Raw genomic sequence first — 15,000 nt, 5'->3', positions numbered from 1 at the left:
TTCCGAGCTGCTTTCTTGCAAGGCTTATGCCAAGGAATTATTCTTCTCTTTGTGCAAATGGGCTTTGCTGGAAACGGAGAGCAAAATTCTGTTGATCGATGGACAAAGTTCCTGGGTTTGATCAGAACTTTGTGCTGTCCCACTGGTTTTCATTGCAAGGTGATAAAATACCCATTTCATAGAATCATAGAAGGGTCTGGGTTGGATGGGACCTTAAAGATCATCCAGTTCCAACCCCCCTGCCATCAGCAGGGACACCTTCCACTAGACCAGGTTGCTCAAAGCTTCATCCAACCTGGCCTTGAACACTTCCAGGGAGGAGCATCCACAACTTCCTTGGGCAACCTGTTCCAGTGTCTGACCACCCTCACAGAGAAGAATTTCTTGCTAATATCTTATCTAAACCTCCCCTCTTCCGGTTTAAAGTCATTACCCCTTGTTCTATCACTACCTGCCCTTGTAAAAAGTTCCTCCCCAGCTTTCTTGTAGCCCCTTCAGGTACTGGAAGGCTGCTATAAGATCTCCCCGGAGCCTTCTCATTTCCAGGCTGAACAGCCCCAATTCTCTCAGCCTGTCCTCATAGCAGAGGTGCTCCAGCCCTCGAATCATCCTCGTGGCCTCCTCTGAACTCGTTCTCTAATTTGGTGAACCATGAGTATATTGAGATGGTATTGACCAGTGTGGCACAATCTTCCTCTCTCCCCAAAAGCTAAGCCATCAAACATTTATTCATGAACATTATAATTATAATGTACATGGATAAATGTTATATGAATTATAATTATAATGTACATGTACTTTTTTCCCCTGTGTGTGCTGTATGATCTCAGCAGTTAAAGACTTGATAAGAGAAAGTTGTCAGAAATCAATTCTTCTTCCTCTAATTGTACGGGTGTGATAAAAGATCACATGGGGACTCAGCGAGAATTTACACGCACATGCAAACAAACAGCCGCTATCAGTTCACGTGGAAGATCCGATAAGACCATTAGTTCATGTCTGAATGTACCAGCCTGTGACAAGAGTGTGGGGAAGGACATGGGACAGGAGATACGGTAGCGAGAGGAACGGTGGTGGAAGTCACGATGAGGAAATTCAGAAGAAAAAAAAAATCTAGATTGCAAAAATTATCTGAAGATATCTGGTCTAAGGGAGAATGGTGGGCATAGAGATAGCCCTGTGCCCAGTTGCCTGTTTTTAATGTAGGTTACCTCAAAGTTAAAGAGTTGAAGAAATGAGTCCGTGGAGGACAGCTTGTTTTGTCATCACCATTGCTGTACTAATGTGGTTGCTCATTGTGAGGACCTGGTTCTCTTCATTCAGGAGCAAGTCTTTGGAAAGGGCTTGTACCAGATAATGCAGTCAGTGTTATGCCTTCTGTGATGAAACAGCTCTTCATCAGTGAGCTGAGCCCAAGTCTTCTGCCAACTATGAGGGAGAGTAGCCTAGAAAGACCTTTTTTTTAGTAGTAACACCTTGTTCCTCTTCATCTTGTCAGGGCAATACAGAATTTGTGTACTTACTGTTTGCCTTTGAATTCAGAATTCAAAACTGTTTAATATACATTTTGGCAGGAGGGTTGGACTAGATGATCTCCTGAGGTCCCTTCCAACCCCCACCATTCTGTGATTCTGTGTGTGAATACAGTGAATCTATACCCAAGTCATATTTTCCTCATGCTGTTGAATATTTTGGACCACACTTTGTCCCATCGAGATGCTGGTATGGCAAGATGTACCTATGGAAGAGTAGGTATTCCACCTAGAAATTACCTTTGAGTACACATAAATGCTATTAGCCTCAACAGGCATTCTCAACATTCTAAAGAGCCTGCAGAGAGCACTTAGAAGAAAGGGCCATGGTCCTGCTCCTCCCTGCCAGGTGGCCATTCATGCAGTGTCATACAAGGAGGGCAGAGGTTCTGTGTTATCAAAGTAGATTCCCCCATTTCAGAGAAATCATAGCTGACTGGGACTGTTCTGCCTGTTGTCATGGGAAGGCAGTGGAGAATTTGGCACTAGATCTGTGTTGAATGGGGAGCGAGTTCCTGCAGGGGAACCTCATCTTTGAAAAACTGATTCTGGCACATTTAATCCAAAAAGGTGAACGTGGTGGATAGATAAAGACAGACTGAAAGAAAAGGCTTCAAATGCAAGTGTTTATACAGCCTGAACTAAAAGGTACCAGATATGATAAAAAGGCCTGTAGGATATAAGATAACAATTTGAAAATTAGAACTTTTTAGCAGTGTCTAAGAAAAGCTATCTGATACTCCCAAAGAAAATGGTGTTTGCCAGGGCTGCAATACAGATGACATGTGGTGAATGAACCAGTGCCATGAGAGTGTATGTAGAGACATCTGATCAAGTAGAAGGTGGCACCCTCGCTTCTTGAATACCTAAAGCAAGAAAAAAATAGTCCAATTTCACTTTTGTGCAAGCTAGGGTTCAGTTTGAGAGCAGATACTAGGTTTTTATAAGTAACAAATAAGTTAATGAGATACTCTGAGAAGTTCAGAGTTAAATGTTAACTGGAATGGGAGTTTGGAAGTATCCGTTCTTCTTTTGTTGTTCATTTGTCAGTGAAGTCTAACCTTGACATTTCTTCACATGGATGGAGATTTGGGGCATTGACCCCTTACAGTGGAAGATGCACTTAAAATCACTGGTTTTAAGAGCTTGTAGAAACATTTAGCATATAATGGAGACCTCTCAGGTGTGGAAGTTCTCCTGTAATGGACATCTCAGTGTCATTTTTTCCATCTTTCTTATAGCATGTTTTCTCAAAGTGCTGCGGTTGATAGTTCAGAGGGGAAATGTTGGTAACAGAAAAAAAGATGCTTTTATTCTTCAGCTAAAAAGCCAGATATAATGTTGAGGAACAGTTTGTTACGTTTATAGTCTGAGCAGAGTCTATAGTGAGTATTCCAGGAGCAGTAATTTGCTTTATGACTTTCTCTTTAGCTCCTTTCCTACCTGATCTATGATTGAGATGTGGGTAACTAAAGGTTCAGAATTGTCCTGTTGTCATAAACTAAACATGAATCTATCAGTTTTGGAAATTTTAAGATAAACCTTTCATCCAATGGTAGAATGGGAGGAATTAACGGTTGTGACTCTCACCTGCAAGGCTCTGAGAGACCTCAGCAGCACATCATCTCCAAAGGTATGGAGTACCAACATCTTCCTTCCCAGATTTTAAGGAGCACAAAAATATTGGTGCTACCTGCACTTGTATATGCTTTACCTTTCTGAAAAACCTTGGATCTGTGAGTCTCAAATAGGAGTGTTCAGGATCCGATCTTAGAGATGGAGAAACTGAGGCAGAAAGTGAATTACCAGCTGCTTCTCACCAAATCACGTGTGCCTTTGGAGATGCATTTGTGTTGCCCCAGCTTCTTTTTGCTTTTCCCATGTAAGAATCAGGTAACTGCCTCCGTGGGACCAGGAAGAGAAATAGCATCTGTGTTTTAATCATCTACTTAAATTTCTGTTAGCTGGTAAATCTGAAAAGCTAAAAATAGAGCATTTTTTAGCTTTCCAAAAGATTGCATTTCTGACACCATATCGAAAGAAGGTAGTGAAGATATTAGGGTTTGAGTAGTATTTTTTCTTGTACGGTTTCAATTGCTGGGGCTCCTGATTAATAGTTGAAGCAGTTGGCTCAGTTGGCATCAGCAGTGTACTAAAGGAGAAGGGAACTATCTCCGAAATACAAAGAGCTCAAATATTTTGTGATCTGTTCTCACTCAGATAGATACTTCAAATTGCATTCCCTCAGTTGAGGGAAATAATTTCAGTTACCCTGCTCACAGTAGAAAGCAGTCCTTTTTTTTTTTTTTTTTTATTTTAATGCCTTTTTTTCATTAATGTAGATATGTTTCCGAGATGAGAAACGATGTTTCTTCTAATTACGGTTACATGTAGTTAATTTCCTTTTTTAAAAGCTTGGTGTGAAAAGCAGTTTCCTTTAAAATGGGGGGAAAAAAAAAAAAGAAAAAGGAAAAAAAGTGATACAGCTGATGTTCCTGTTGCCTTAGCAACAGATTTATTTATTAGGATCTGAAATGACATGAGTTAATATACCACATACCTGCTGATCGGCAAACTCTCCTATTTCAGCTCCAGTTGACAATTAAGTCCTGGACAGCTACAGCCAGGGGTTAATGTTACTCATTAGGAGAACTAGGTCATTACTGGGAAATCAAGGCACTTAAGGCAGCATGGATAAAATACAAAATTCAACATCTCAAGGAGTGAGGGGTTTTATGTTAATTAACCTTATTTTCCTTTCATTAAAAGAAATCTTTCATACATGCATATGACAGTGGATCAATTAATTGGGGGGAGGAAAAAAGGAAAAAAAAGTTGTAGTTTACTTTCCTCTCCTAGTTGTCTTCATTTCCTTTGGAAGGGTTTCATTATTTTATGGAAAATTCTTATGTCTATATGATGAGTAAAAAGGGTATTAAAATTAAGAAGGGAATCATCATGGAAATCAGCTTTACCACAAGGGAATGAGCAAATAAAAGCCTTGGAAATGAAAATAAATAAGCTTTGCTAATACCTCACCTAAGGAGCAGAATATAAGCCCATCAGAGCTTGGAGATATTTAGAGGTACTTCTTTGCTTCTTTATTAAGCAGTTACATAGTTCTTTGACCTTCAGAAACTGAAACTTTAGACAACTAATTCAAGTTGTTGGTAAATATGCTCTTTACAGAAAGCTGATCGGTGGTGTAGCCGACAGTATCTCCTGGAGTTAGTAATAGGCTTCTGATTTCCAGGAAAATGAAATATATTCTCTGAAAGTTTTATTAAGATATCTGTGTGGGAGTTTTAACTTAATAAGTCAGAAGTGATTTAATAAAGCTCTCCTGAAAGCTTTTATTTACTAACTTTTAGCAGACTTCATTCTCATACTGGAGAACTTAATAGGCTGAAAAAGAATCGTATTAAAATAAAACTTTTTTTTTTTTTTACTTGCTGCTTCCCCAAATATACTTAGTTCTTTCACTTCTACTAAGCATGCTACTTTCTTTTCTATATTTAAGCTCAGTGGCTTCTGCTTAAAATATCACATACAGAAACCTTCCTTCTTCATTCCCTCTCTGCAGTCCAGATGCTCGTAGAGCAGCCACTTCAGTGCTGTCCTCTGAAACCTGTTGTAATAAATGTTTCAGCCATGGTTGAAAAACTGATTTAGGGTTAATATAAAAATACAACTGCATCACCTGGACATTTTCAGATTATTTAAGTTTGGAATAAAAGTATCAGTTTGTCTTAAAAGTTCTACTAAGCTTGACTCTCTCTTTTTCCATGATGGGAAACTCATTTCATGGTGTCTTTCTTCTCTGGTACAACTGCAAAACCCAAGTCTTTGAGCAGAAATGCATGTGAAGTGGTGGGACGAAGGAGTCCTCTCAAGGCTCTGAAGGAAGGAGGCTTACACTTTTCCACCTGTTGCCATCAAAGCAATCCTTTTCTGCTCCATTCACCCAAGCTGGTCTTGGCCTTTCTCTTTCAGACCTCTTCCTTTTCTCTTTGCTATGCTCAGTTTCTTGGCCATCTCTTCCTATATAGTCTCCTTGCACAAAAAAACGTGCATCTAATTTTTCTCTTCTCCAGTTTCTCAACCTTTCTCTGTCTCCATCGTTTCAGACACCCTCCCTGTCTGTGCAAGGAACCTTCTACAACTGTTTTCTCCTAAGCCCTATTGACTGACCAGACTCTGTTGTCCTCTTGCTCTCTTATGCTGGTACCCTTATTCAGCTTACCACATTTTTTCCCATATGAACTGTCCTTGTGTTGTGTATTTTCCCCATCTCCTCTACTTCTTCACTCAGTTCACTCTTTCATTGCCATGCTGTTCTTGCATGACTGGTCATATTGATCAGATCTTATTTGTCCCCTTTGCTTTCTTCTGGTCTACATCTGAGAGCTTTAGTTAATCATAGAATCATAGAATGGTTTGGTTTGGAAGGGACCTTAAAGATCATCTAGTTCCAACCCCCCTGCCATCAGCAGGGACACCTTCCACTAGACCAGGTTGCTCAAAGCCTAAAACCTAAACTTTTCTAAAACTAGAAAAGCACACATTACCACTTTCTACCTCTTCAAACCATTTCATACTGCTTTATTTTCATGACCAAATCTTCCATTTTCTTGTTGTTCCTGATTTTCAGTGCGTATAAAACAGTTCTTTATTCTGCAAAGCCCAGTAATTTTGTTTTGAATCCAGTAGAGGAATCATTGAATGTGAAGGCAAGATCTGTGTTTTCAGTTCAGATGTTAGATACTGCTTGGGTTTTAGCATCCTGACCTGCAGTAATGGACTGTTTTGCTCAGCTTTAGCCTAAGGTGTGCCCAAGGCACACAGACCATTCAGTGACCAGGCACAAGAAGAAATTTTTCAAAGGCTTGGCTACATTTTTAGGAAGGCTTCCAACATGTGCAACAAAAAGCGTTATCTTTGACTCAAAATCAAACACATCCAAATATTCAGTTCTTGCTCTAAAACAAAATAAGTTTGAATACTTAAAGCAGAGGCTTATTTGAAATTTAATATATGCAAGATATGGCTTTCAGTTTTACTGGGTAGTGTTGGGGTTTTTAAAAATGTTTTTCTTTGAATGTTCTGGAAAACTTTTGGCAGAATTTTTCTGGCAGATTGTAGTCCAAGGTAGCCTCAGTCTTGGAAAACTTCATAAACAAGGACAGAAGATGTTTTGTAAGAAGTCTCAGACGGTGCCACCAGCCCCCTTTGTAGTTCACAACACTCTTGACCAAAATATGCAAATACTCTCCAAGAGACAAAAATCAAATATTGCATGAGCAAATGATCTATTATTCTTCCCTATTTTCACCAATAACAGGGGGGTTATATTTCTTCCTTCAAAGTTCTTTTAGATTAGTTTCCTCTTCTTACTGCACTGCAACTTTTTGACTCTTCTCTCTTTCTCATCTTCTCCTCTACTCTCCTTTTCTCCATGTTTTCACCCTTTTTTCCCCTCCCTTTGTCCTCTATTCTCTGTTTTTTTCTCAGCTGCGTTTGTGCAAAACCTGATTCCATGAAATGAGTTGATTCCTCATTCTGAAAGCGGTCAGATTTGTAGTTACTTTAATCTTGTTGAATAATGAGTTTCAGGCCTTGGTCTTGGTGCCAAGAAAGTTCCTGCTTAGGAGCTTCAAACTTGGAGATGACAACTTCACAAATCCAGAAAGGATGAGTTGTCTTAGGTACCTGAGCTAATTCCTCTTGGGGTATTACTCAGTGAGGACCAGGACTTACTTTTTGACCTAGGCAGGGTATCTGGTGGAGTGTTCAGCAGTTGTAGTTGAGTGAAGTGAGTCCACCATGGAAATCACAGAGGGTCTACACGGTCTTATATGGTGGGTTTGCCATTCTCAGGCAAATGTGTAGTTTTTATGTAGTAATTTATGTTTGATTCTTTTTCTGTTCTTCCAGGGAACCACCTGAGTAGATTCTTATCCACTTATTATCATATTCATACCCATCTATAATTAACAGGACACGACTTTTGTTCTGGTATGTTGAATTACAATAGGATATATTGTATATGGTTATCAGGGCTGTCAGGGTCACTCAGAGTATTTTATCTTGCCTACCATGACTCCCGACAACAGGAAACCATTTGTTATGTTACCTTTGGAATACAAAAGGAAGTTAATTTTAATTATTTATTTTTTTAAAAAATACATAAATTTGTGAGTAGTTCATAGCAGTTATTGGGTTGTGTTGCAAATTCAACCAAAATGGTTTTCATCTGAATCCTGTACTTGTGAAAAGCTAGGTTTGCCAAGTTGGAGTAAAAGAAATGCAGAGGCATATGAATGAAAGTGCATTGATTTTTTTTCCACCAAGGTAACTGAGACCAAACGCTGGTCTTTGTCTTCAAAGGTTAATCTCTCTTTAGGAAATAAGCAGGAGGCTCAATGACTGATGCTGATCCTGAGATTTCTTTGGTTAGAGAATGTGTAATATTTTATTTTGAGTTTTTTCTTCATGAATTGTGAGGGGAGAAGAAGAAGAATCTAAACAATAAACTCCCAAGGTTCTTTTTTTTATGAATCTCTTCTAGATAACACAAGATAGCAGAAAATGCTTTTCCAGCGTAAAGCAAAATGCTACCCATTTTTCTCAGACCAGCAATTTGAAAAAAAAATCAGGAGGTAAAATACACACTCCTCACTGTAAATACGTCACGGGCTATAGTAGAAAATGAAAAATTGAAAATAAAACACTGTATTTGCCAGTGCTGTTTGGCTGCTTTTTACCTCTCTAGTGCCATTTTTTAATTCCTTGGCTTGCAGAGGCGTTTTACAAGGATCAGGACCCTTTTTTGTTTGTAGGACCTCCAAATCGCTAACTAAAATTTATTCTGTAGGGTCCTTTTTTTTTTTCAGTGACACTTGTGCAGAAACATTTTCTTCTACTTGACTCCACTTTCTATTAACTGAGGGGGTATTAGATATTGTGGTAACTTTTGATGCTGATGTTGCCAGACAATGTTTAGAGGCACAATTACAGCAAAAGCATTTTGTAAGTGTATCAGCTGAAAAAGAAAACTCGTTGGACTTAACTACATATTTACAGTCTACCTCTACCTCCTATTGGAAATGCAAAAAGAAGGAAAAATACTGTGATAAACTGAATAAATGAAAAGCAATTAACTTTTCCTTCATGTTTGCATTTTCATAAGTTATTTCTTTTCCCCTGTTTCTTTTCTAATAGCTCTTTCCTGGCAGTAATATTTCCTCTTTTGCAGTTATCATGAGTATTGTTACCAGAAATTTGGTATTAGAATTTTAATTTTTTTTGCCCCTTTTTTTTTTTTTTTCCCCTATCTTAACATAGAAAATGAATATTAAAGTCATTTGGTTTAGGAAAGTCCTCTGTCCTCTGTGAAGATAATGACTAAAATGTATTTCATTTACTATATTGAATAGGCTTGTAACATGAGTCTCTTACTTTGAGAGGAATATTATCCTCCTAAAGTATTTACTGCCTCTGATCCTCACCACATTTCTGTAAATGAAAGCTTCTGTAAGACTGTATCTTACAGATGGGGAAACCTGGGCAGAGCTGTCTCGTGGGAATTCAGTGTCAAGAAAAGACCAGAACTCTGCAATTCTCTCTTTCATAGGCCAGGCTTCATTTTTGTGACTATACTGCTGCTTTCTAACATTACCAGATTACAATAAACCTATATTCAAATTTTTCTAAGCTCGAGTTTTAACGTAAAATATCAAAGTGTAATATAGTAAATACAGTGAAAAGATCTCGGATATTGTTCTTTAGTTAGGTTTGACGTGAAATGGAGCCTCATTTTTAGTTCAGCGTGCAAAGACCACACCATTTATTGATGTGCTGCTGTTCGCTTCTTGAAAATACCCTGGACAGATACAGGGTCAACAGGAGGCTGATGTCACATGAATCCTCTTATCAGCCTGTGGCATCCTTCATCACCCTCCCCGAGTCGGTACCGTATCAGTCAGACCAGTAAAGAACCTCCAGTTCCTGCTGTTATCACCCAAACGAAGCACGTTACTGGGATAAAGGCACCTTCCAGCTCCTGGCTCTGGGTGTGATAGAGGTGCAGCTCTCTCCTCACAGCCCTCCCTCAGCAGCACCTATTGCCCATGCTTTTCTTCACCCTCATTCTTTCAAAAATGTTAACTTTTCCAAGGGATTTTGCAGATTTTCTGCCCTTTTCTCCACGGTGCTTTTGTTCTCTGTCCTCACCGCACTCTGTTTCCCTGCTAACGCCTCTGCCTGCCTTTGCTCTCTTTCTTCTCTTTGGTTCTCCTCCTTTAATTACCATACAGTTTTATTTTTGTTTCCTAATTTATATCTTTACTGATATTTTTCTGACCTTTTCTCTACCACTGATAGCACTCTCAAATGCTCTCTGCAGCTTCTCTCTATCTTCAAGTCTGATTTTTCTATATCCTTTCGTTTTTCCCAAGCCTGTGCCTTTTCCCTTTTCACTTCTATTTACCCTGTATTTATCTTTCCCCCCCCTGGGTTTGGATATGCCATCATTTTTTAGTATTCAACTTGAATATTTGTATTTTTTATTATTTTTTTTCTCTCCTTGTCATTCTCTCCCCCTTTACATTACTTTGCCCATCTCATCTGCCCCCTTTGCTGCCAAACTCGCTCCTCACTATTTCACTTCCGGAAAACTAAAGGACCACTGTCACCCACTTCAAGGTCTGTGTTTTAGAAACTTCATATCCTTCACTTAAAAAAAAAAAAAATGCTACATTAGCTTTTAGAGATTTTGTACCTGTTTGAATATTTCCCATTTCCCACCTTTGCCCATCTGACATTCAGATAATTTTATGAAATGGGGAGGCAGAAGGAGATGAACCCAGTTTGAATTGCTTGGATCTAGGACAATTTAGGCACTGTAAAAGTGAAATATTTCGGCGTGGCCTCACAATTTGGGGATTCTCTGTCACTGAAAATCTCCCATGCTAAATGTGCTAAGAAGATTAAGATCAACTCTTTTAATACTGCTTTTAGTTGAGCTTATTTGTAACCCTTTCAGAGTAGGTAGCACCTTAAGCGATGGCATCACAAGCATTATGTACCCTTTACACAGGATTTTCTTAAATATTAAGACTTTCTCCCCTGGTTTAGCGCTTCCATATTACTGATTATCTTGTATAAACCATAGATTTTAACTTTTTTTTTTTTAATGGACTGCATTTATTTTGCCCCTTTGACCAAATCCCGTCTCTTTTCCACAACTTTTCTACTTTCTAACTGCATAGACATATGTGTCTTCCTCCAAATGCTCAATAACTGTGATTAGCACCATGTATGATAAGTTTACATATATTTTAAAAATTAAATTTAAGTCACAGAAGACCCACATGGGTCTCTTACTGAATTTCAATCAAATTCAAGAAATTAATATGCACCAAATAATGTAAAGAGCCAAATTCTGGTGGTACTTTTATTTTTATTTTTTTTAATTGTTTTTTCCATCACTGGTCAAGAATATGGGTATCCTGCAGCCCCAGGGAGTAACTCCAGTTTAGCTGGTTTCTGTGCACTCTCCTTCCAGTTCCAGCAATGGGGAAGGCTCGAGAGCTCAGGCTGAATTCACAAAACCCTGAATAGCAGAAGGGTGTTTCGAAGACTGTTGCCATTGATTGTATAGAGGAGCATCATCGTAGTGCTATGAAGTTGCTTTTTTAAATTGTTTTAGGCTGAAAAGAGGGATGTCAAGTCATCAATTAATCCTGACAGCATCCTTCTGTGGTGAAAAAAAAATACTGTCACACCCATTTTATAAACAGAAAATCTAAGGGAGAGAAAATGGAGGCTCAATACTGGTGCTGCTGATACCACCACCCTCCCAATTCCCATTTCAAGGACAGTCCTGAAAGTTTTAATTCAGATTACAAAGGGAATTCACTAAATCAGACTGAACCCTGGGCTGCATTCTGGTACCCAGACCACTCAATCTCAGCCAGTTCTTAAGAGAGACTTCAAAGGTCTTTCTTAAAGTGTGTTTTAGACTCAAAAATAAAAAATCCTGAGTAAAAAAAGAATTTAGTGTGCAGTATCTAAACATGAGGACTGAATGTCTCCAACAGTGCTCTCAAATCCAAGTATAGGTACGGTGCCTATGTCTATTTTGTGTCATTTACAGCTGGAGTTTGGTTATTCTGATGTTTTCATGTTCTTATGATGAAATTTAGAGCATCTTCATACCCAATTCTTACTTTTCCTTTACCAGATGCATATCAAATCGACTAAAAATAGGAGAGCATTTCAAATACCTAAACCAAACAGCAAAGCCAAACCTTAGAATTACATTGACTTAATTTTCCCCCAAACATAATACCTTAAGAGAAAAGTTTGCATTTTAATATCAGGCTTTTAATACAGTTTTGCAGTTCTTAATGAAATGGAGTATATATAATTAATACTGTTTAATAAAGCTCAGAAAAATGCAACAGATGCAGCCAAAAGTGCACGTCATTTTGAGCAGATCTTTGCAGAACAGACATTCCATATTGTGTTCATCTTTTTCCACGATCACTGCTATGACAATCTGGTGTGTTTAGCAGTTGTTGCTGAGTAAGGCAGACTGGATTGTATATGATTTTCTCCATGTCAGCCAAGGAACAGAGCTCTCTTCTTTTTTTGATGAAGTAAAGAGGTGGTCTTGTACAATTTATTGCTTTCTACCAGGAGCAGCTAGACCTTTACTAACCTGCAAGAATAGTAATACGTTGCAATCTGTAGGTGCAAGTGCTAGAAGCTTTCTGTAGGTCTTAACTGAAAATAAAATGGTTGTGGCGTGTAAAAGTCACAGGAACTGACATATTAAATGAGATGACCTCCCAAATAGAAAAGCTGCAAGATTCACAAAACGTGCCATTAAAATCTGTATCGCATAAAAGCAAAATATTTTAAAAAAGGAGATATGGAAGGAGGATCACCTAACAGCAGAAAACCCATAAGAGAGGTTCCAGTGCAGAGGAAACGTTTCCCCTTTCAGCATTCCTTCTGGGTGCCAAATTTTCCTTCTGTTCTTCCCCACCTATTAAACAAAGCTGCAACTTCCAATTCCTATCAGTTTTCCTAAATATGTGCAGCTTATGTGGCTTCGACGAGCTGTAAGGCTCCGGATTCTCCTGCCAGCTCTTTGACAATGTGGCTCCAACAGCATCCTCCACTTTTGGCTGCCTCTGGGACCCCTGGTCTCTTCTGGAAAGGGAAAGGGAAAGCATATCCTTTGCTGGAAGGACTTTTTGTGACTGTGAAGGCGATATCAGGGCTGTGAAGAGCTTGGAAAGATCTGTGTAAGCGTCGTGGCTCTGTCTGTCGAGGCTACCTGCTCTGTGTGCAACAGGGATGTTTTGGTCCACCTTGGGATTAGATACAGGGGGTCTCCTCAGGATCATTTATAAAACACCCCCGTAATCCTGCATGGGGGAAACTGAGGCTGAATTACAGGAAATATTTTACTGAATTCCACTGACTCCCAACACCAAAGCTATTTTCCTTGCAAACTTACACGTTTCTGACAGAGATGTTCCCTTCGAGCCAAGTCTGAATCCTTGATTGTAATCTCGTTTCGGCTCTTTCAGCTGGTCATTTGGAGGGGATTCAAATACTGGCAACAAGTTTCTGCACATAATTTACCTACCAGAAACAGGTGGATCTTTTAAGCGTGAAGGATAGTAGGCAGTTCTGGGATCTTTGCAACTGGAAGAAATTCTCTCTCCGAGCCAGTGTTCATATCTACTTTGGTTACTGGAACCACTGTGAAAACTCCTGGTTCACAGATGTGAAACAAATTACGAAGCTTATGCAGTTGCATTCCTCCTTATTATTGAGAACAAAACAAATCTGGGAGATGGAGGACTTCTTAAAGTCATTATTGTCTGGCTTTATTTTAAGAAAATGCAACTAATTCTGAAAACTCCCCAATTCCTGAAGATTTCTCAGCCTAGGAAAGTCACATTAATTATAAGATTAATTTGTTTTAATTCCCTAAACCAAAAATATTGACTGAATGAGAAATTAACACATGTAGAGCTGCAGATGTCATTTGGCTTCAGATTTCCTGAATGATATAATTATTAATCTTTCATATAGCAGTGTGACAAACCTACAGATCCATTCTACAAAATTAGTCTGTGAAGAAAGACACTAGGACAGCTGAGCTATAGATTTTCCCTTAATACAGGAAGGAAAACAGTGGAATTTTCTAAATAATAAATAAAACCAAAATATTTTAAAGACATATGGTGCACATCTGTCTGAAATACAATAATTTAAAGCAGAGTAATTAAATACAAGATATAATATTCACCTTAAAGTGGGGGAATTACTTCATTTTTAATATAACTTACCAAATTTGGGAAATTTAGATCGTCTGTGGTATCTTTTGAACCTTTCATTCCATCCTAGTAAAGAAGATAGATTAGCAAATTGGCTTTTCATTTTCTTTTTAGAAAACCAACCTTGTGTTTCAAGGCATTGAATGTCATACCCATACAAAACTTTGATACAATCTTCAGCTGAAATTACAAATTAATACAGGTTTCTTACTTTCTATTTTAACTTCCAGTTAACTCCTTGAAAGTCTAAAGGTGGAAAATGCCTTGTGTTAATTTATTCCTTTCTTCTTTACCTAAAGCACTGAATGGATTAGAAGCTTTACATTAGCACAGCATGGATTTATAAAATTCCAGTTTGGAAAATCCTAAATTTTTAGCAAAAGTTTTTTATTAACTTATTCCTTCTGAAAAAAAAGGGGGTAAACTGTAATGGAGGTTGTATACATACTTTTGGATGGGCCAAAAAAAAAAAAAGTGTTTTTTTTTCCTTTTTTTACCATGATTTTACCTTCAGCTAAGTGAGATATTACTCGGTCCTTCTCACTTTCAAAGTTGGTAATTTGCAGAGTAAAGGCATCTTTTGGAGACAGGGAAGAGAGAGAGGAGTCTAATGAAACTGAGTTTTGATCTCCACTGCTGGGTTGAAGAAAATGTTCAACCACGCAGCGTAAACAAAGAGGGAAATTATGCCAAAGGTGTTTAGTCCCCAAAAGTACAATTTAAGAGAAATACTGTTCTGATAAACAAAAAACACCAATTCCACAAGTGCTCAATAAATGATACTCAGATAAGTTCTCTTTGTTTCAAGGGAACATGACAAAGGTCCTGAAACTTTCTTCAAAGTCCTACTGAAACTGAAGGAGGAAGATCTACCTTTTCATGTGTCTGTCCTTGGAGAGACTTTCACTGAAATTCCAGGTACCTTTCCTTTTATTTTTTTTTTTCCTTAACGGTAAAGTTGCAATAAAATAGATATTTCTGGAAGTATTTTTCTTGTTCTTGTTTTCTTATATTAGTGAAAGAACATGTTTAAAATCTTTGGAGTTGTAAATCTAAATAATAGATAAATAAATAATAAATAATAATGTCATAAAATTAAAATTATTTAA

The 15,000-nt window shown here is 38.1% G+C and overlaps 1 protein-coding gene across 1 annotated transcript in view; it reads left to right on the top strand.

Moving 5' to 3' along the window:
- The window catches only part of QTMAN (queuosine-tRNA mannosyltransferase), a 41,529-nt gene that overhangs the window by 7,547 nt on the left and 18,982 nt on the right, over positions 1 to 15,000 (top strand). The window contains exon 4 of the mRNA XM_010174399.2: positions 14,700 to 14,809. Coding sequence (XP_010172701.2) covers positions 14,700 to 14,809 — 110 coding nt within the window. The remainder of the gene's footprint in view (positions 1 to 14,699; positions 14,810 to 15,000) is intronic.

Source organism: Antrostomus carolinensis, unplaced genomic scaffold (genome assembly GCF_000700745.2).
Source record: "Antrostomus carolinensis isolate BGI_N321 unplaced genomic scaffold, ASM70074v2 scaffold16160, whole genome shotgun sequence".
In the NCBI taxonomy this organism is placed as follows: Eukaryota; Metazoa; Chordata; class Aves; order Caprimulgiformes; family Caprimulgidae; genus Antrostomus; species Antrostomus carolinensis.
The sequence above is the reverse complement of the archived record's forward strand: the minus strand, read 5'-3'. Positions and strand labels throughout refer to the sequence as shown.